At 39.5% G+C, this 23,583-nt stretch overlaps 1 protein-coding gene across 1 annotated transcript in view; it reads right to left on the minus strand.

The window, feature by feature from the left end:
* LOC102299704 (E3 ubiquitin-protein ligase RNF19A) overlaps nucleotides 1-23,583 on the minus strand; it is a 33,912-nt gene that overhangs the window by 9,961 nt on the left and 368 nt on the right. The window contains exon 2 of the mRNA XM_005930168.2: nucleotides 7,307-8,311. Within this exon, the coding sequence (XP_005930230.1) occupies nucleotides 7,307-8,016 (710 nt within the window). The 5' untranslated portion in view covers nucleotides 8,017-8,311. The remainder of the gene's footprint in view (nucleotides 1-7,306; nucleotides 8,312-23,583) is intronic.

Raw genomic sequence — 23,583 nt, forward strand, 5'->3', positions numbered from 1 at the left:
TTACACTCTCCTTCACCTACATTTTCCTCACTTCTGGTAGTAGCAGCAATCCACTCTGTGAGATAATATGAGATAAGAATTTCTAAACAAGAAAATTAGGGCTCCAAAAAGTATAGCATCTCTTCCTCCGAGGCCCAAGTGTTTTATTTTAATTTTTTTAATCTATTCCCATATGAATATACTGATGAGGTCAGGATTCCCGATTGTGCTTCAGTAAGAAAGCTTTGTTATGTTTGTGGTGTGATGCACATGTAATAGTTATGTTGCAAACTGTTTGAATGTGCTTGGAAAAACAAAGACTAATTTAATGCACTGACATCTTGCTTTGCCAGATAACTGCAGTGCTCAATGCTGGTCTGGTCAACCACTGGTGTACTTGACTCTAACAGGCTTTCCTCAATACTGACCTCATTCATAGAGTCCTCTACAAACCCTAGCATTAGAGCTAATAGGTGGATTTTTCCGTTTCTCTTCAGCTAGCCGAATAACGATTAACTACTTACTGCTTAAGCAACACAGCATGAACTTGTTTTTTAACACGACAAAAGTGATCCCCTTGTACTGCTTTTTAGTTTTAGCTTCCTTGTTTTCAACAGAGTTACCAGTTCTGTACTGAGAAAATGGCGCTAGACGTGGTCTAAAAACTTTAAATGCTTTTTTTTCATAAATCCAGCTTCACAGACAGTGTTAAATCTATGACAGTGTAAATTACCCTTAGTATGATTTGATTTGATTTATTAGCATTCAAATATCTCAATGAATACAGAACAAAGATCTACCACAAAGCAAGAAAGCATGAGACAAGTCTAATTAAAAAGGTATTGGCTGAAGCATTTGCTTATTACGCCAACCCTTTTAACAAAAGATCTTTTTGCATGCAGCTCCTGTACACAGGGCTCGAAGCAAAGAATAAAACAAAGCAAAAACAGACAAACTTCAATTCAATTCAATTTTATTTATATAGCGCCAAATCACAACAAAAGTCACCTCAAACAATCAAACAAACAACCAAACACAACAAATCAAACAAACTTTCCACCTTAGATAAGTAACTACATCAAAGCAAAACAATCAAGAGTTTCAGTATTATTATTTTTGCTCTTTTCATTCTTGATTTATATATTTTTCTAATACTCTATTTTTAAACATGTTTTTAAACAAGGAAAATGAACCACACCTTTTTAAATCACTGTCATAACTATTCCACAGGTTAACTCCTCTAACAGAAACACATCTCTGCTTTATATTTGTCCTCATCTTGTTTTTTTTTAAAGAAATCTGTTCCCCTTAAGTCATATTGACTCTCTCTGACTTTGAACAGCTTCTGAGTACTGGGGCAAAGCAAGTTATTTTGTGCTTTATACATTATCTGTGCCATTTTATATTCAACTAAATCATAAAATTTCAGGGTATTCAGATTAATAAACAAAATGTTAGTTGGTTCTATATAGTTTGATTGGTTTATAATTCTTATAGCTCTTTTTTGTAACTTGAAAATAGGAAGAGTGTTCGTTTTATATGCATTACCCCATATCTCCAGACAGTAAGTCATATATGGAAGCAACAGAGTACAATAAAGTGTGTATAATGATTTTTTGTTCAGGACATGCTTTGTTTTATAGAGAATAGCAATGGTTTTTGACATTTTTGTTTTCACATGGTTTATATGAGACTTCCAACTCAGCTTATCATCAATTATCACTCCAAGAAATTTATTTTCGTACACTCTTTCAATTTCAATTCCATTAACCCTTATTTTAGATACATTTTTCATTTGTCTAGTGCCAAAAATAATCAATTTTGTTTTCTTTATATTTAATGATAACTTATTTACATCAAACCAGTTTTTTAATATATTTAACTCCTTTTCCGCTGTAGTCAGAAGCTGTTCTAGGTTTTTACCTGAGCAGTACAGAGTGGTATCATCAGCAAACAATACACATTTTAACAGTTTGGAAATGCTACATATGTCATTTATATATAATATAAATAATTTAGGGCCCAGCACAGAGCCCTGAGGAACACCACAAGTTACCTTCAACTGCTTAGATTTTACATTATTGAATTCGACATATTGATATCTTTCATCCAGGTAACTTTTCATCCACTTGTATGCTATCCCTCTTATGCCATATCTCTCTAGTTTATTCATTAATATACACTCAACAAAAATATAAACGCAACACCTTTGTTACTGCTCCCATTCCCCATGGGATGGACATAGAGACCTAAAATTCATTCCAGATACACAATATAACCATCCCTCCCAAACAGTGGTCACAAATCAGTCCAAATGTGTGGTAGTGGGCACATCTGCTATATTGAGATAATCCATCCCACCTCACAGGTGTGCCACATCAGGATGCTGATCTGACATCATGAGTAGTGCACAGGTGTACCTCAGACTGCCCACAACAAAAGGCCACCCTGGAATGTGCAGTTTTTTGCGCTATTGGGGGTCTGGGGACCCAGAACCGGTCAGTATCTGGTGTGACCACCATTTGCCTCATGCAGTGCAACACATCGTCGCATGGAGTCTATCAGATTGTCAATTGTGGCCTGTGGAATGTTGGTCCACTCCACTTCAATGGCTGTGCGAGGTTGTTGGATATTCGTGGGAACTGGTACACGCTGTCGTATACGCCGGTCAAGCACATCCCGAACATGCTCAATGGGTGACATGTCCGGTGAGTATGCTGGCCATGCAAGAACTGGGACATTCTCAGCTGCCATCTGCCCTGAACAATGTGAACCATGATTCATCCGTGAAGCGCACACCTCTCCAACGTGCCAGACGCCATCGAATGTGAGCATTTGCCCACACAAGTCTGTTACGGCGACGAGCTGGAGTCAGGTCAAGACCCCGATGAGGACGACGGGCATGCAGTTGAGCGTCCCTGAGACGGTTTCTGACAGTTTGTGCAGAAATTGTTTGGTTGTGCAAACCAATTGTTCCAGCAGCTGTCTGGGTGGCTGGTCTCAGACGATCTTGGAGGTGAACCTGCTGGATGTGGAGGTCCTGGGCTGGTGTGGTTACACGAGGTCTGCGGTTGTGAGGCCGGTTGGATGTGCTGCCATATTCTCTGAAACGCCTGTGGAGACGGCTTATGGTTGAGAAATGAACATTCAATGCACGGGCGACAGATCTGGTTGACATTCCTGCTGTCAGCATGCCAATTGCACGCTCCCTCATTGCTTGTGGCATCTGTGGCATTTTGCTGTGAGACAAAACTGCACATTCCAGGGTGGCCTTTTGTTGTGGGCAGTCTGAGGTACACCTGTGCACTACTCATGATGTCAGATCAGCATCCTGATGTGGCACACCTGTGAGGTGGGATGGATTATCTCAATATAGCAGATGTGCCCACTACCACACATTTGGACTGATTTGTGACCACTGTTTGGGAGGGATGGTTATATTGTGTATCTGGAATGAATTTTAGGTCTCTACGTCCATCCCATGGGGAATGGGAGCAGTAACAAAGGTGTTGCGTTTATATTTTTGTTGAGTGTAGAATGATCAATTGTATCAAACGCCTTTTTTAAGTCTATAAAAACACCAACAGTATATTCCTTATTATCTATTGCATTAGATATCCCTTCAACAAGTTCCATCACTGCCATTGAAGTGGACCTTTTCACTCTAAAGCCATATTGGTTATCACTTAGGAGATTATGCTTCTCAATATATTTATCAAGTCTATTAACAAATAACTTTTCTAAAATTTTTGAGAACTGTGGGAGTAGTGATATTGGCCTATAATTGGTAAACTGACATCTCTCTCCGTTTTTATGGATTGGAATAACTTTTGCTATTTTCATTTGTGAGGGAAACACACCAGTTTGAAAGGACAGATTACAAATGTATGCGAAAGGTTGCACTATATATTCTATAATACTTTTAACTAATATCATGTCAATACCAAAACAGTCAGTGGACTTTTTATTTTTAAATGTCTTCACAATGTTAATTATTTCTCTATGAGTTGCAGCACCAATAAACATGGAGGACACATTCTGAGTAATATGTTTATTTAGGTCGTTATTATTTCTTGACTCTGGAATTTCTTTTGCTAAATTAAAGCCAACATTTACAAAGAAATCATTAAATTCATTTGCAATGTCTTTAGTTTTATCAAGCACAATATCTTTATCTTTTTTAAAATAATCTGGATAATTCTTATTTTTTGAGCCCTTTTTGATTATACTGTTTAATATCCTCCATGTTTCTTGTGTGTTACTTCTACTTTGCTCCAATAATTTGTGGTAATATTCTTTCTTACTTGTTCTTATAATATTTACTAATCTATTTTTATATAACTTGTACTTTATTTCAGCATCTTTTGTCCTCTGTTTTATGAATCTCTTATATAGATTATTTTTCTTTTTACATGCATCTTCTATCCCCTTTGTGATCCATGGCTTATTTGATCTGTGATGCTTTCTAGTGATTTTCATTAAAGGACAATGTTTTTCATATAGTGAAATTACAGTTGATAAGAATGCATCATACGCACTATTTGAATCTTCATTTGCAAAAACCTCATTCCAATTGTGTTCCTTTAAGTCCACCTGGAGGGCAGCAATGGCTCTTGTTGTTCTATGTCGTATCATATCAAATATTTGATTCTTTTGTTTAGTTTTAATCCCAAAATAATTTTGAAAAATTGCAAAAACAGGAAGATGATCGCTTATATCAGTTATAAGAAGTCCACCTACTATTTCATGGTCAATTTTATTTGTGAATATATTATCTATCAATGTAGCTGTATCAATTGTTATTCTACTTGGTTTTATAATTACAGGGAAAAGGGAGTTACTATACATTGTATTGATGAAATCTGTTGTTTTCTGATGTCCATTTGGGTTTAGCAAATCTATATTAAAATCACCACAAATTATTTGCACTTTTTTATCATTTAGGTTGCTAAACATAGCAAGTTTTTCATTGAATGTCTCAATGATCCCGATGTCCTATAGATGCAACTTATAATTATATTGCTAGCTTTTTCAACATGGATTTCAATAGTAACACATTCCAATACGTTATCTATGGTGCTTGACATACATTCAATCAGACTACATTTCAAAACTTTATCTACATATAAAGCAACACCACCTCCTTTTTTATTCACCCTGTTCATTGTAAATAATTCGTATCCTTCCAGTCCCATTTCACTAACTTTCTCATTATTGAGCCATGTTTCTGATATTGCAATTATATTAAACTTTTTTAACTTACTTAAACATTCTGTAATTTTAGAAAATTTTTTATACAGGCTTCTACTATTGAAATGTATGACCGACAATGCATTTGCCATTTTAATATTCATATTGAATTGGTCATCTGTATAGTACTCACAAGTACTATTGTTGTTATTGTAGAAGTGGTTATCTGGGTCAATGTTACTTTCAGGGTCATGCATGTTGTGCTCAGCATAATTAAACGTTTTGAAGTTCGATTTCTCAGTGTGTGTGGCAAAATAACCACCTTGACAGTCCTTTTCATAATCAAATTCTTCCTCTTCAATATCTCTGAATGGAAACCTATAATCTGTGTCCAAACTTGTCATTTATGTATTTTTTGTTTTTCTTGTTGTTTTTTCCATTGTTTTTTGAGCCATAAGGCCAGAAACACTTTCCATACCCATTGTTCATTATCCAATCGTCACTTTTCCAATAGATTCCATAGCAGATTCCTGATTATTTATATTGCTCTAAGTCTTTGAGTTCTCTTATCATCACAACTTTCGCTTCTTCGGAATTGCCATTTAGTCTTATCATTACTTTGCTGTTCCTCGTCCATGTTGCTTGTATCTTATTTTGTTTTGTCAGGCTGCGTGCCTATCTTGCAATTTCAGCAGTCTTTTTCGTTAAATGTTCATTTAAATACACACCGGTCCGTTTTAGCTTCTTACCCTGTTTCAGTAACTCAATCTTTGTTTTGCGACTCACAAGCCGAAGAATAATTGCTGCCTTTGTTTTACTGTCTTTACTGGGGAGTGTGTGGCATGCTGCAATATGATGGCTCTGAATACTTACATTCTTCGTTTGAAGGAATTTTTATCACTTGCTGTTCAAGCGTTTGCAGCTCCTCTACCGGAGCATCTTCACCGTCTTTACCTCCGCCAGCTGTTACTCTGGCGTAGGTTCGGTGTTGCGTCTCCAGTCCACTTATGACTAAATCATCCATTCTTGTGTATTGTTCAAGGTCCTCGATTCGCCGTTCCAAGTCGTCTATTTTCTTGTCCTTTATGAGGTTTTTTAGTTGTTTTATTTCATCCATTAGGTCATGTAGCATACCTTGTTGTTTAGCCACTTTACTCAGTTCATCAGACATGAAATTAAGCGATTTCCTAATCTCCTCCAACTCCTCTTCAACTCCTGGGTTTGCTTTTTTAGGCGGCATTTTGAAAATGATGAGATTGGTATTACCTTGTGATGGCCCGTTGAAGTCACTGTCGATTTACTTGTTGGTGCCTTGCTAGAGGAGCCTGGGCACAGTGGCTGCTGGAGGATCCTGGGCCTGTGTGATTGTTTTTGTCCTCCACGAATATGTCAGGTTGAGAAATTCATCATTCCCGTCAGTTGACAGTGAGACAGAAACACCATAGCTTAATGCGCCGTACCACTTGATATGAGTTCATTCTTACAACAGCCGAGGTCAAACGCGCTATGTCGCTTTTCTTTCACTCACTTCCACCGCTCGAGGTTTTGGAGTTGTGTCTCTCCGCCGTGTCAGTCAGTCCCCCGCCGTGTCAGTCAGTATATGTGGTGTTTCACATGTACTTCAAGCAGTATCCACACAGGAAGTGACTTGATGACCAGAGACCACAGAAAGTGAACGACATTCTGTGACTTCAAGCAACTATGCTTAAGGCGGGACCCAAGATAAGCTTTCTCAATCTCAAGGTGAGCAATTTGAGACACTATGAAAAAAAGTTAATATTCCAACTATTCCAATATTTATTTATTTGATCATTATTAAGTTCTCAATTTTTGGATTTGGATAACTTTTTTATTTTTTAAAAAGTAGAACTATTTACCATTTAGGTATTCCCATGAGCAAGCAGCGAACTGAGACTCAGCTGAAACTGCACAACTAGCTTGTTGATAAATTTAAGTAATTTCCAATTAGAAACAAGTCTCACACTCAGCAGCCGACTTGGGAACACACGAACACACACACACACACACACACACACACACACACACACTGGACATTTGTTTGCCTTCATTGAGGGTGGTAACAAACTTTAAATTTCCATGGTCCACTAAATCCCAAGTATTTTAATTAACTACTTACCCACAGTCTGGTGCAGGACACCAGCGGCAGTCTGGATCAGCCACCAGCCACCTCCTCAGCATGAATTCCTCATATTTCTCCATCAGTGCGTGGTCTCCCAAGATCATACGGATGTCGTGTGGGTTGAAGCGCTCTGAACACTCAGGGCAGCTAATGTTGACACGGGACTCTGAGATTTCAATGCGTAGGTACTGGCGCAGGCAATCAATGCAGGAGCGGTGGTGACAGGTCATGATGTCAGGGAAGCTCTCCCTGGAGTGACGCAGAAGGCACAGCGGGCACTCCAGTAGCTCTGCCCCAACCCCACCCTCTACCTTGGAGGATGAGGAGGTAGAGGAACAAGGCCCCGAGGCAGATGAGGTGGAGGCAGCAGCAGCAGCAGACGAGGCAGCTCCGGTCCCAGCCACAGCAAAGAAGGCAGAGTTCTTATCATTACACATCTCAGAGTGGATACTCTCAATACTGGCGATGCCATCCACCCCTCCTAGCCCTCCGGGTCCAGAATGCTGCAGGTCTCGGGACCTTTGGCGGCCTGATTTAGACTCTCGTCCTCGTCGCCTAAAAAGCGAGGCTAGGGAGAGACGCCTCTTTTTGGGGGCCTTCTTCACAGAGGGCAGAGAGATGGAGGAAGCAGTGGACTGCAGGTCCCGATCAGAACCCATTACCCCACCACTTCCTCGCCCCAGCTGCTGGTGCTTTTGCAAGCTCATCTCTCCGGTGGGAGGGGAGGGATGCGCCAGTGGGGAGCCAGGGTTGGGTAGCCTGTCTCTCACATGGGCAGAAAGGTCTGGGATTTGGATGGGGCTTGGAGAGGGGGTAAGGTGGTGCACGAGGGAGGGAGAGGGGGAGGGGGATGGCGGGCCATGGTGGGGCGATAGGGCTCCAGAGGGCCCTTCTGTGTTTAAGACATGATGGCTTCTCCTGATCAACCTCGTGGTCACATCTAATAGCCGGATTTTGGCGGAGGGGTGGGGGCCAACTGGTGTGAAACCGATGCAACAGAACCTAGAGAAAGCAAAAACAACACAGTATACTACAGTTTAGAAAAGATAAAGAGTCAAAGGATAAACAGTCTTGCTGAATGTAAGTTCAAATTCTAAGAATTGAAAATATTTTTAATATCATTTAACTTCCTCTAAAATCTGCTCTTTTGAGCTGTAGTAGTCCTGTCCAGCTGCTACCTGTTGACATTTTGCTTATTCAGTATAACAGCTGCTAAAGTGTTTTTCATAGCATAGTCTAAGCAATATGCTACTCTCATAATTGTTGAAATACAAAGGGTCACCTTAGCCAACATTCTCTCATTATAAAAAGTAATGACTCATGTGACCTCTGAGTGCGTTTATGCTTTTAGTCATTTAGATGGCTTCTGACCTAATCTAATAGATGTTTTGCCGACTTAAAGGACCCATTATGGTCACTACAGTAGTCATGTCACTCACAGTGACAACAGTGATCACCATAACCCATAACCATTTATACAAGGGCATGGGTATCTGAAAGCAGTATTATCCAAAACAGTGGGTGTTACCACTCAGACAAAACCTCCACATCAGGAATAAAAGCAGCACAGACATCTCAAGTATTTTTCAGTTTTCTTCAGAAAGTCCACTTATTTAAAACTTTGTATTCTAGGAATCATTGAGTTTTTCCAGTGATGTAGCATTGAAATGGGGGGAAAAAAACTGACACAATCACAAAGTCATGTTTCCAAATTAGCTGCAGCAACCAGAGTGTGGCTTGGCCAGTGGCTGTGACATCACTTTTGGCACATAGTGCAGTTTACGAGGGCGAGAATGGCAAGTATAATAGGCCTTAAGAATTTGGCATGTTTAGAAGGTGTGAGTGAAACACAGCCAAAAGAGAGGGTGACTGAGAGACATTATGTAAAGAGATGCTAAGGCAAAAGAAGCTGCAACCAAAATGAGCTTTTTGGGAGTTGGGTTTTGATACAACGTGCACTTGCTTGACGTTGCCTCGATAAATGTACAAAAGAATTAAAAAAAAAAGAAAAGAAAAAAAAAAAGAAGCAGTATGGTTTCTAGTTGTTGAACAGATGTAAGTGAAAGCATGTTTCCTCATTTGTAATGCTACACACAGCTGTAATCAACTGTAATTATGCAAGCACTTTCCTTTTTCAATAGCCAACAATATAAGCCCTCCGTTCAACTGTTCAAAAGAGGCTCTCCATTAAACTGTGCATTCGTACAGCTTGTGGAGAAATAAATGTCCTGATTTATAATTAACATCTTAAATTGCTAGGGAAAAAGTGTCTATTTTGAGAGATTTATCCAGGGAGAAGCTGGAAAAATGTTCAAGGAGAGAAAATGCATGTCATATGTTTTGAGTAGTAGGGCCAAACGTCATCAAAACTGTAAGACAAGCAAGAAAAGGGCAACCATTATAAATTGCATAGGTGCAATTTTTTACCCGATAGTTTTGTATCGCAGTTCAAAACAGCAGAATACCAGTTATCCATACTGACTCTGCGTGTGTTATGCCATGTGTTTCTGGGAGTGTTTATGACAAAGATAGATAAAGGATGTCTGTTATTTTCAGAGAGTGTTGCTACGGAGCTACAATTTGCTTGCTGTGTGTCGATCCCTGAATGTGTATTTGTTTATCTGTGTCTTTGGTTATACCTTGGCGATGAACTATGCAGAGGAATGGAAACACATGCAGAGTATTGCCAGGGGATATACACATACCCCTAAAACTACCCCCACACAGTAGTTGTGTAGTAAGAATTTAAACAGTAAAGAGGGCTGCTAAGTATGTTTTCTCACCCACTGTATCCATGTGCATACTTCATAAGAGCTGAAACTATAGTACACAAATCTCTACCACCATCACTACACCCCAACATCAAAAGCAGCACTCAGTACTACGCACAACAGCTGCAGAGCTGCAACCAAACCACTGGCACTACCAGCACCAACATCTTGCTGCTCTCAAACATAAGCAGTTCATTCTCTCCACAATTTCATCCTTTTTATCTTCTCCCTGTTCCTCAAGTCTGACTCCTCTAGCTGTGAGTTGGGACAGAAAACAGGAAATCTCGATGTGGCAGGCAGAACTGGCTGTGTATTTTTTTTTTTTTAAGAGGAAGTCTAGGGCTGCAGTGACACATCAGTTAGAAAGAAATGGGACTGGATGAAGATTTGTTTTATTTCTCTCAACTTGGTATGACAAACATATGTTATACTAAGTATATTGCTTTGCTTCATGCTGGAGATTAAGTAAAACTTCCTGGTGTTTCAACGAATGTATAAAAAGCCCAGTAGCCAATGAGGTAAAAGACAACCTCCCACCAGAATTTATTTAAAGACAAAAGGGATAACTGTAAATTAGCCTACTGTTCCTTTTACACCTGAAAGAGCATGAAAATCTTAAAGAGTTTAGAAAGTTATTACAGAACCAGACAAATGTTAGGAATTATAACCATTTTACCTCCTTAGCCGATATCCAAACATTTCTGTCTATTAATAAAAGGTAGGCTAAACCATTCAGTGCTTTTAAATATGGTTTCGATTTATTTACAAAGTTAAATCATATTTGCTGTCACATATGTGCACATAACATTCTTTTCACACTCAGGCACAGATCAACTTCACCACGTCTCCTACCTGCACAGAATATCAAGATTTGCTATTCTGTCACACACATGCAATTAGCATTATAGCAACACAGTTCTACTGTAGCAGCTTAAACATCAGCTGGCTGCAACCCTGCTTTCTACCATTGTAAGACCAATGAAAGACTGTTAAAACAGTTACATATGCAGTGACTCTAAAATATGTTGCAAACAACAAACTCCCATACTACTACTGCTACATGTAGGTGCACTGTATTGTGAGCAGAAATGAAAGCAGAAAGAAATGAGGGTACAGTGTGAAGTGCACTGGATGACAAAGGCTAATAACTTTCATTCACCCATGAAAAGGAAAATGTACGGCAGGTGCTTTATCCTGACCTTGGTGTCTGTCACAAAGCTACCACCGCATCTAAATCAGCCAAGGAGTGAATGACTGGGCTTATCGCTGCTGAGCAGATAGCTGTGTGTGCATGTGTGTGATGAGAGAACTGATGATGTAGCTAGACTTGCCCAGCAGTCTCATCTCAAGACCCTGGGTAAGACACTCACAAGATCAAACACCTATGTCAGCTTCTTGGCCCCAAACTGTGGTCAGCAGTTAAAGCGTTTCTCTGTGTGTCAGTTTACTGTATTTTCCACACTATAACGAGCACTGGATTATAAGGCGCACTATTGAAGACTGGGTCTGTTTTCATACATAAGGTGCACCATATTATAAGGTGCATTAAGACAAACAAAACAGTCAGATAACTCGACCTTTATTAAGCTCATTCACAGTAACTCTTTCCAGTACATTCAACTTCCACAATTCCATCAAATTCTTCACGGTTACGGTAAACAGCTGCGCAATTTCGGCATCAAGCATGCCCGGATCCCTCTCACACCGGATTAAAAGGCGTTTAAAATGCATTCAGCAAAATAAAACAATCAGATGAGTTAAAATTTAAACAACTCATTCACAGTAACTATTAACATTGTTAAGCTGTAAAACATCAAATATTGAACAATACACTTACGTTTTCAGTTCATTCAACTTCCACAAATCCATCAACCTCTTCACCTTCAGTGTCCGAGTTAAACAGCTGGGCAATTTCAGCATCAAGCATGCCCGGATCCCTCTCATCATTATCTGAATCAGTCTTGTTGCTGTTACTTAGCTGTTCAGCGATTATTCCAGCCTTCATGAAAGCTCGGACGACACTTGAGACTGATACCTTAGCCCAAGCATCCACGATCCATTGGCAGATAGTGGCATAACTCGCTCAGCGTTGCCTCCCTGTCTTGGTGAATGTGTGTTCGCCTTCTGTCATTCAATGCTCCCACGCAGCTCGTAATTTAACTTTGAACGACCTGTTGACACCAATAGTTCTTTGATTAATCCACCTGGAATGACGGCAAGCTCCGAATTAGTATGCTTTACTTGGGTTTTGACAGCCTCGGTGAGATTGGCGCGCATGGAGTCGTAGATCAAAAGAGACGGAGATTTGTGGAAAAAGCCATCCGGTCTCTTGACATAAACTTCCCTCAGCCACTCGCTCATCTTCTCCTCGTCCATCCAGCCCTTTGAGTTAGCCTTGACAATGACGCTGGCTGGAAACTTTTCTTTTGGCAAAGTCTTCCTCTTGAAAATGACCATGGGTGTTTCTGGCCCAATGGCCAGCCCAGAACTACAGTGAAGGATGACTTCTTGTTCCCCGTGGTGCATATAGATACCATACTGGTAGCGGTTTTCTCGACAGTATGGTTCAATGGCCAACTTTTCTTTGTAATCGTTTGGCAGTTGCTGTGAGACAGTAGTTCTTGTGCGGATTGAGAGATTATGCCTTTTCATAAAACTGAAGCACCAAAAAGGTCCCCCTCAAAGTCGTTAATCTGCATGTCACGTGGCTCAGGGGGTTGGGAATCGCATCTGTAACCGGAAGGTCGCCGGTTCGATCCCTGGGCTCTCTGTCCTGGTCGTTGTGTCCCTGGGCAAGACACTTTACCCTACTTGCCTACTGGTGTTGGCCAGAGGGGCCGATGGCGCGATATGGCAGCCTCGCTTCTGTCAGTCTGCCCCAGGGCAGCTGTGGCTACAACTGTAGCTTGCCTCCACCAGTGTATGAATGTGAGAGTGAATGAATAGTGGTATTGTAAAGCGCTTTGGGTGCCTTGAAAAGCGCTATATAAATCCAATCCATTATTATTATTACCACTGTTGCCTTGAGTCGAATAGAGACATAATCTACCTGCTGTCTCTGTTCAATAACCCACTGTTCAATTTTGTCCTTGTTCCCTCGGAAACTCCTTTTGGTCTTCTTTACTTGTTTTAGGTCATCTTCTTGCTTCCTCCACTTGCGCACCATGGACTCATTAATGCCAAATTGTCTCGCAGCTGCTCTATTTCCATTTTCTTCTGCATAACTAATTGCTCGAAGTTTAAAATCAGCTTCGTAAGCGTGTCTCTTCGCGAGGTGCCATTTTGGAGTCGTTATACACACACAACACGGTAATGTTGTGTTGAAGCACAGTACGTATTACTCCGCGAGGCTCCTGGCAACGGTAACCGTAATGCTCCAAAAAGTGGCACTAAAAATCTTTTTTTGACAGATTTTTGAGCATCGTGTACCACATAAAATGGTTTGCGGTAAGCAGAAACCAAAATTCATACATAAGGCTACTAGATTATAAGGCGCACTGTCGATTTTTGTGAAGATTTAAGGATTTTATGTGCGCTTATCGTGCGGTAAATACGGTAAATACATTAACATTAACACAGTCCACACTACCAATGAATCTCATCACCCAAAAAGAGAGCCGTTTTGTTTTTTAATTTATGTGCAAACTAAATTTATATGCACTTTCATTTCAGCGTATTTTTAGTCTGAGGGTTTTTTTATTTATTTATTTATTAACAAGCTGGCTTCTCTCCACCCCAGAGAAACAAAAAGTAAAAATAAAGCAAAAGCCTATTTAAGATCATTTCATCCATGAATTTCAGATAATATCAGAAAAAATAGATTATTTTCCACCATTTCCTTTCTCACATGGTCCGTCTCGAAAGTATTTGCAATACTGAAAAAACTCTGTGGTTTAGGTGAGGGAGTTGCCTGATAGAGCATGGAGGACGAAGCACATATGACACCCACTCACCAGCAGTGAACACACAGAATACTGGCTGTGCTGTTCACACATCAGTGGAATTCAGCATCACACCGACTTTGCAGCGAGCTGGCTCAGTAATGACTTGGACCATTTGCATTCTCATAGGCTCAGAACAGACATCTATTCTCTATCAGTTCAAGCTCACCAACTTCTCAATTTGCTGTTATCTGTCCTCTGTTCTCAGATTGTTGTTGATGTGTGTTTGGTTGTTGGTCTTTAATCTCTATTTTATGTTTCATTACTTTCTGTGTGTGTGTGAGTTCCATCCATACAATGAAACACACCCGTGTGTGGGATGTTTTTCTGCGAAATCCAGGAGAGATAGGGGAAAGAACTGATGCAGAAAAAATATCGAGTAATTCTTAGTCCAGGCCTTTTCTATTATAGATAGGTATGGGAATCAAGAACTTGTAGAGAACCGGTTCCCAGTAGTTCAGTTCCTTGGAATTGTTAGTCTGCTTGCCAATCCGCTTATCGATTTCACTTGCACTACAATCACCTGATTTCAGTTTGTGTGCTGGAGGAAAATAGTGGTGCAGTCTACAGTGTGGACTTGGACAATACTTTTATCTATATTAAGGATGGGATGGTTGAGATATGTGCAATGGTAAAGTGCAAAATGCATCCAGGACAGAAACAACTGCATTATGCTGCTAACAGAACTTGAGCTCTTTGCAAGGCTCTACACAGACAACATGCTAACACTAAGCTAGTCAAAAACCCAGAGTGATTTTTAAACATAAGTGTATGCTGAACTCAGCCATGCAGCCAGACCATGAACACAAAAAACAAAAAGCCGGGAGCCTCCAACCTTGTTTGTTGACAGTAGTTCAAATTGGGAAAATCTAACCTTGCTACACAAGGAGATTAATTCTGATTGGATCACTGCCTCCCATTTCACTACACAACTTAATTCTGATTGGATCTAGTCATCTTGTTTTCACAGGTAATTGATGAAAACTAATAGGCAAAAAAGTTAAAACTGATTCTTACATCTTCACAAGTTCATTTCATTTTCCACACAGGTTCTGCAGCCTTGATCCTTTCTCAGACTTAAGAAAAACGGATTTGTAAAATATATTTAAACACATTTGGAATAAAGGTTATTCACACCCCATGAAAAGAAGAAAAAAAAAAAGGTATGGAGAGTATCTAGTCTCAAGCTCATCACAGATGCATTTTATGTGATGTATAAATAAAAACCTAACTTGCAAACAAATATATCTTCCACAAACAAATGCTAAACAAAGTGGACACCTGAGCCTTTACATGTTGGGTGTCCTGAATCTGGACGTGGCCAACAAGAGAAGCTCTGACTGTAAAACCAAGACATTGCATATTTGCATTTATGTGTTGTGCTCACAAGATAAGCACATATGTGCAGCTTTAGCCTCCTTTATGACTCCTATCAGGACCAAAATCTACAAAACTATTATTAAGATTATTAAAACTAGAAGCTCATCAAGAAAGTGTTGAAGTTAAAGCGCAAAGGGCCATTTTCACCATAGACCTTTGTTTTTTTCAGCAACAACAAGAGTTGCCTCCTGTTCGTACTTCTGCACTGGTTCCACTTTAAAGACTCAGAAGCATTCAGACAACATTCACAAAGACAAATTATCTTGTTTACACTCCCATAGTGAACGAACAGTTGCATAAACCGAGCTGGTTTCTGCTTATAACATTAGTTGCTACAATCATTATCATTTAGTTTGTTAAAATTTAACTTTACAGGGAGTGCAGAATTATTAGGCAAATTAGTATTTTGTCCACATCATCCTCTTCATGCATGTTGTCTTACTCCAAGCTGTATAGGCTCGAAAGCCTACTACCAATTAAGCATATTAGGTGATGTGCATCTCTGTAATGAGAAGGGGTGTGGTCTAATGACATCAACACCCTATATCAGGTGTGCATAATTATTAGGCAACGTCCTTTCCTTTGGCAAAATGGGTCAAAAGAAGGACTTGACAGGCTCAGAAAAGTCAAAAATAGTGAGATATCTTGCAGAGGGATGCAGCAGTCTCAAAATTGCAAAGCTTCTGAAGCGTGATCATCGAACAATCAAGCGTTTCATTCAAAATAGTCAACAGGGTCGCAAGAAGCGTGTGGAAAAAGCCCAAAAGCACAAGGTGTGCAATACTCAGAGACATGGCCAAGGTAAGAAAGGCTGAAAGACGACCACCACTGAACAAGACACACAAGCTGAAACGTCAAGACTGGGCCAAGAAATATCTCAAGACTGGTTTTTCTAAGGTTTTATGGACTGATGAAATGAGAGTGAGTCTTGATGGGCCAGATGGATGGGCCCGTGGCTGGATTGGTAAAGGGCAGAGAGCTCCAGTCCGACTCAGACGCCAGCAAGGTGGAGGTGGAGTACTGGTTTGGGCTGGTATCATCAAAGATGAGCTTGTGGGGCCTTTTCGGGTTGAGGATGGAGTCAAGCTCAACTCCCAGTCCTACTGCCAGTTTCTGGAAGACACCTTCTTCAAGCAGTGGTACAGGAAGAAGTCTGCATCCTTCAAGAAAAACATGATTTTCATGCAGGACAATGCTCCATCACACGCGTCCAAGTACTCCACAGCGTGGCTGGCAAGAAAGGGTATAAAAGAAGAAAAACTAATGACATGGCCACCTTGTTCACCTGATCTGAACCCCATTGAGAACCTGTGGTCCATCATCAAATGTGAGATTTACAAGGAGGGAAAACAGTACACCTCTCTGAACAGTGTCTGGGAGGCTGTGGTTGCTGCTGCACGCAATGTTGATGGTGAACAGATCAAAACACTGACAGAATCCATGGATGGCAGGCTTTTGAGTGTCCTTGCAAAGAAAGGTGGCTATATTGGTCGCTGATTTGTTTTTGTTTTGTTTTTGAATGTCAGAAATGTATATTTGTGAATGTGGAGATGTTATATTGGTTTCACTGGTAAAAATAAATAATTGAAATGGGTATATATTTGTTTTTTGTTAAGTTGCCTAATAATTATGCACAGTAATAGTCACCTGCACACACAGATATCCCCCTAAAATAGCTAAAACTAAAAACAAACTAAAAACTACTTCCAAAAACATTCAGCTTTGATATTAATTGAGTTTTTTGGGTTCATTGAGAACATGGTTGTTGTTCAATAATAAAATTATTCCTCAAAAATACAACTTGCCTAATAATTCTGCACTCCCTGTATTGTTACACCTGTTAGCAACAAAACACAGTAAGAGGCAATGCAAGTTAACTAGAAAAATCTTTTAGTTAATGTAATGTCGACATCCCTGATTAAGTACAAAAAAAAAAAAAAGTGACAGCACAGAAAGATGAGGGATAGTGGATGTACCATAGATTTCTCTGGTGACTGAGTTTATTTGGCATTCCAGAGAGAGACACAGACACACACAGACACACACACAAAAAGAGAGAGAGAGAGAGACACCAGATCCAGTACTGACCTCAACTGACCTGTTGCAGCCTGGGAGAGTACGCCTCACACTAAATACATGCTGAGAACCATGGGTACAATAAACTCAACAACAGCACAGATTTCCTGTGGCAGTGATTCATGTTTTCCCATATACTTAAAATCTCTTACACGTATGTGCAAAAATATCCCGATACAGTCACCCAAAAGGCATTAACAAGAATCTATTACATATCTAGGCATTGTTTAATGTACCTAAAAAGTTCACTAAAAACTGTGTTAAAGTTCCTTTCATGCTTGAGAGATTTAACCATCTCCAGACATATGACTTTGATGACAGTTCCATGTAATCATCATCATTATTTCACAGACATACCGTCTCATTGTGTGCCATATGATTTAAGAATTTCCAAATTGTTTGCACATACTTCAATGACTAAACTCCACATATTTAAGATTTATAAGACGGGTGCGGCATTTGCTTATATTTGTAACCTCTAACCTATGCCATAAAAGAATGACATTGAATTCTTGATATGAAAAGCACAAGCATCACAAGATACATACACAACTAAACAATGACAAAATATTTGAAAGGTCCCAATGTGTTTTTTTCCCCCTCCTCCGATGTTGACATTCTGGTTAAACATAAGCTCAGTCAGAATGAGTGAAAGGAAAATTATGAAGGGGAAACCTCTTCATGTTCAAGCATTGAGGCCATGGAGGTTAAAGTACCTTCTTTTGATGCAACAGAAAGGACAGGACAACCTTGTGTGCACCGCAGAAGAATGCTAATCTTTCCACATCTGGAATTCTCTACCAAGTAAAAAAACTTTACCCGTTGAAGTTAACTAGTGAGATGGTTTTGTTTTTTTAATAACTGACAAGCAGGGTGTGAAGGACTAATATGAAAGGGCAAGGAAAACCACACACAAAAAGTATGTGGACTTACGGATTACTGAGAATTGTAGATAAACAAAGAGACAGAAATATACAACAGACAAGTGAAGACAGAAGATTTAAAGACGAATGGATGAAAAGGTATATTGAGATATAGCTATGTCAACTAGCAGTGATGACAGGAAAGAAACGGACATCACACAGCTGAGCCAGTGTAGTCAGTCAGTCTCACTGCAGCTGCATTCCTGGCCTGCCGGTCTCATGTGTAATGTTGCCTCTATGCACATTCCTGGGCTTCTATGGGCTTGGGGACAGTCAATGCAGAACTAAGAGTTCCACTGCATCATGAACAGACACCGAGCAACATCCTGGCAGACAAGCTGAACCACTACTGAGTGATGTGGGATGAAAGTCAAACAGAGTTCCACCCTTTACGCCACAGTGTGGAGCAAGCTGAAGTCTGGAGGTGTGTGTATTGAGCTGGTAGATTTAACTGTACTAATTTGAACAGAGAAGACATTTAAAACATGCCAGCATGATTATTTGACTATCTTCCTATGTAGCAGAAAATGATATGCAAGATTGTATGTAATATACGCCACCTAAAAAGACGAAGGAAAAATAAGACTTATGAGGTGTACAACATCAAAAACTCAATGGATTGTGTTCAGATTGTGACTAAGCAATACAAAGAATTAAAAAAAGTGCAAAGAACAATCACAACAGCAGTGTGAACAGGAAAGGCATTGTTTAATGTACAAAGAGAGGCTAGCAGGCAGACAGGGAGAAGAAAGGGAAAAGTTTCCAACCCCAACAAAGCCAGTACAGTCTCCAGCTGCCTGCCTATTACCCCCACCCCCCAAACCTCTCAGACTTCCCTCAAAAGGAGGGGAGCAGGATGAGGTAAGCATCCTGGCATTTCTGCTCAGCTGACAGAGCTAACAGCTCAGGAAGAGGGTGGGAAATGGAGAGAAATTAATGAGTAAATTGCAAGTATGCAACACAAAAGAATCCAAAATTATAGTGGAAGTAGGGAAATAGTTCTATTATACTGTGCAGGGTGAAAATAATAATTTAAAATCCATTACAGAGAGGAGCAAGAAAAACCTCTGATATCAGCGACTCTTCTAAAACGATGTAAATCTGTCTTTCACAGCAGTCCAAGAGGTGGCCTACATGTTAATTGTGACTGCACTGCATACATGTTTAGATCAAAAAGGAATCCGACTTCAATAACCTCCTTCACTACATTTTCATTTATCATGAATAGCAATCAGCCACTCATAGCTAGCAAACACAAATGTCTACAGCAGGCCTGCTGAGTAATAGATTACTCAATATGTTAAAGTAATGTGCTGGAGGAACGAGTAGCAGCACTACTCAAAATATAGATATTGCAGTATTTACTGTCTCCCAAAATTTTCCGTTTCTGTAGCTTTGCCATAACAAAGGATTATGGGTATGTAACCATTGCACTGATGCTTACATACACTCCAAAACATTGACGGGTCGCTGCCTGATAGCAACAATGCTAGGTGTAGGCAGAAAGCTAATTGTCTGAACAGGAAAGAGAAAGAAAATGGAGTTCATTACAAAGAGAAGGAAGGTGAAAAAAAATTTTTTTTTTAAATTAAAAATCATCCATTCCGCTACCGCTTATCCTTTTCAGGGTCGCGGGGGGCGCTGGAGCCAATCCCAGCTGTCATAGGGCGAGAGGCGGGGTACACCCTGGAGCAGGTCGCCAGTCTGTCGCAGGGCTAACACACAAGGACAGACAACCATTCACACTCACATTCACACCTAGTGGCAATTTGGATTATCCAATTAACCTATCCCCACAAGCTGCATGTCTTTGGACGGTGGGAGGAAGCCGGAGTACCCGGAGGGAACCCACGCAAACACGGGGAGAACATGCAAACTCCACACAGAAAGACCCCGGCCTGATGGTGGAATTGAACTCAGGACCTTCTTGCTGTGCGGCAACAGTGCTAACCACCGTGCCACCGTGCCCTTTAAAATTCAGAGAAATAGATGTACAGCATGCATGTTTCACTTTTCTTTTTTTGACGCTGCCATATGGTGACAGAAAAGTGCAACTACAAGAGGATAGTGGTTTGCAAGTGTTGTGAAGAATCTACCAAACCATGCAGGGCACTTTAAGAAGATGGTCTAGTAGAGAATCCCTGCATTTTGTGCGTGATGAGGTGTAGCATGCGACCGGACAGTATTTTATGGGATTAACAAGAATCGATTATGACTGCAATGTTCACCAAGTGCTTACCAGTCTTTCATGTTACTATTGCAGTTAATGTCCATCTATAAGGCCTGTTATTGGAAAGTGAAATACATTTTAAAATACCGGCTGTTATGGATGAATGTGCTGCTGGTTGTTCAAGTATTAATGTTAGCAAAAACAGAAAGAAAGAAAGAAAGAAAGCAAGCAAGAAAGCAAGATTATATTTATGTCCTAAACAGTCCTGTAATACGGAGCGAAGCAATGTTCCAAAAACAAATGTTATTCTCAACCATATGGTGCCCAAAATTGCACTGATATACTCCTTCAAATTGACCATTCAATGCTTTTTTCTACTTTGAATAACAAAAAAATCTGAATAATTTGAAGTGTTATGTTTTAATACCATTTTCTAACCATTGCACACAGAGGTTTTTCACAAATGACTATGTCGCAGTCTGTCTCTTGAATTCTTACATCAAGCAAGAATTCATGACACAAAATAAAACAATTGAAATTAAAAAGTTGCTCTTTTGTACTTATATTAAAAAAAAAATGTAGCAATGACTATAAAAATGACTCACCAAGAACAGTCACAGGTATCACAACATTAAAAAAAAAAAATGTATGCAGGATCAGATCAGTTGCATAGATATAGGTCGTAATAGAAGCCCTCTAATGCACTGACCAGACCAGAACATCACCTAACCTTGCAGCTGTGTTTACCATTGAGCGGTGGTGGGGGGGATTGTGGGGGTCATGGGGTCCTGACATATACACACAGAAAATAAAGGTCCAGATCATCATGCTGGGCTAATGACCTTTCTTTGGAAGAACACACAGGTCTAGGCAACATGCTGCCAAGTTCATAGTGGCCTCTCACACCCAAACACTGATGACTCCAGAGAGCAGACTCTAGTGCTTATTAAGCACAATAAAAGTATTAACCTCAAAATGATCTCATCTGGAGGACTTTCCAGTAGAAAGCTTTACCATTGAGCGACAAAGCAAAGACAATAATTTTCCATGTAAATTATGAAATTATATTAAATTTTCATTTAACTATAGAAGTAATTTGTGATTCTCTAAATGCACCACTCAAATGTCTGATTAAAAATTAATGTAACAAAAACAGAAAAGATAGAAGAGGCAGAAATATAAATATATATTTATATTTCTTTATATATGAAATATAACATAAAATGATGTAACCAAAGGAGTAAACAAGCATAAATCAATGATGAAAAACAAGATGCTTGATCTCTGCAAATTATATCAAAGAAGCATCCCAGATAAGATGGATAATCATTTAGCCCACGTTTTGCATTAACACAACACACACAAACCAGAACCACAAGGGCATCCAATTTAAAGGACCTAGTTCTTGATACAAGCTCTACTTTTCACAGTTTGATTATCTTTGGAGTCATTTATCTGGCAGGTATGCCAACAATATGATACCAACAGTAGGCGACAGTGGGCAGTGAAGCTGTCATAAAACAAAAATGATTCACTTCTCAACAGAGCAACTTCCACTATCAATAATGTGATCAGAGCTATCCTAGACCAAGAAGTACTAATGAAATTTGAAGATGTACTTTTTTTGGAACACTTTGAAACATCTGTTACAACTTTTTTTTTTTTTTTAATTTAGAGATATTATCCAACTCTCAAGGTGTACATGTTCAACTTTATCTCTAATTCTTCTGATTTGACTACTGTTTTTCCCCCATAGTTTGTTTACTTTGTGGCAACAGCTGTAATGCTATGAGTGGGTGAGCTCCTAGCATCTGAACAACTGTCATCAACTTCAAGTTGCAGATTTTTCAGTTTGACTTCGAGAATTCTTAGTTTAACATCTTTCCATCTTCAAGTTTAGACAGTTTAGCCAATTGGCAGAAAGATTTTATTACACTTAAATTTACACAGTAACACGTTTTGCAATTATCACTGTTTGTTTTTTCCCCCTCAAACACAGAGCCGAACTGATGAAACGGGGAACAGAAGAAGAATGACCTTTTCTTTCATTTTGTACTAAATCAATGAAGCTGTTCCAAACATGAATATATTTCAAAGCACACATAGGTGTCATAAAACATAACAAAATCGTGCTGTGGAGTGAAATAGGTTTTGGATGGCTTCTAGGTGTTTCTCTCAATAATCCCTCATACTTTTTGTATAGTGTCACCAGTCCAAATCAGCAGTGACTGAGCAAGTGCAATGCATTAAGCAAATCATATTATGTTAACTATCAAAACGGATAACAGTTGGGAGAAGTGGGACATTAAATTTTTTGTACATACAATGAATACATTTACTACAACATCATAGCTCACGGTGGCATATTAAATAAATTGGAATAGCAAATTAAGAAATGCTAAGGACTAGGGAAAGTAAATGAGCCAAAAATGTTTTTATTTTACTTGTATAGGTGAGAGCCCAACATACCAACTTATAAGAGTTAGTTTAATGCTACCAAGGTTTACCTAACGACAGTTATTTTCTCTTTCTGCTACTACTACTGAAAAGTGCTTTAATCGCTTACTAATTCACAGCCTCCGTAAAGTAGTATGTTTAGCTGTCAGTGCCTAAGAGCTGAAATTTATCTCTGACACAGATCTGTGGTTTACATTTTAGTAAACTCTCTCTGTGACGGACAAAACCTTAGAAAACTCCGAAACCACGATTTTTATCTTTGTACTTGACGTCGAATAAAGGAAGTCCAACGCCTTTAACGGGCTAAACAAAAAGTATTGCAATCGTATAGTTCTTGGTAGCTATTTTGAGTAAACAAAAAACAAAAACGCAGTGATAATACCACGAGTCGGTGTAACGTACTAAACTTCTCAATGACATCAGATTCACAGCTCGGTTAACTGCATTATGCACTGTGTTTAAGGACAGTTTACGTTATTCTTACAATTATCACCATATCTTACACGTGTCCAAACGTAAAGCAGGGCACGTGATGTTAACAAAACAAAGCTAAGAG

This window comes from Haplochromis burtoni, unplaced genomic scaffold (assembly GCF_018398535.1).
Source record: "Haplochromis burtoni strain Fernald_Lab_line unplaced genomic scaffold, NCSU_Asbu1 Contig_130, whole genome shotgun sequence".
NCBI lineage: Eukaryota > Metazoa > Chordata > Actinopteri > Cichliformes > Cichlidae > Haplochromis > Haplochromis burtoni.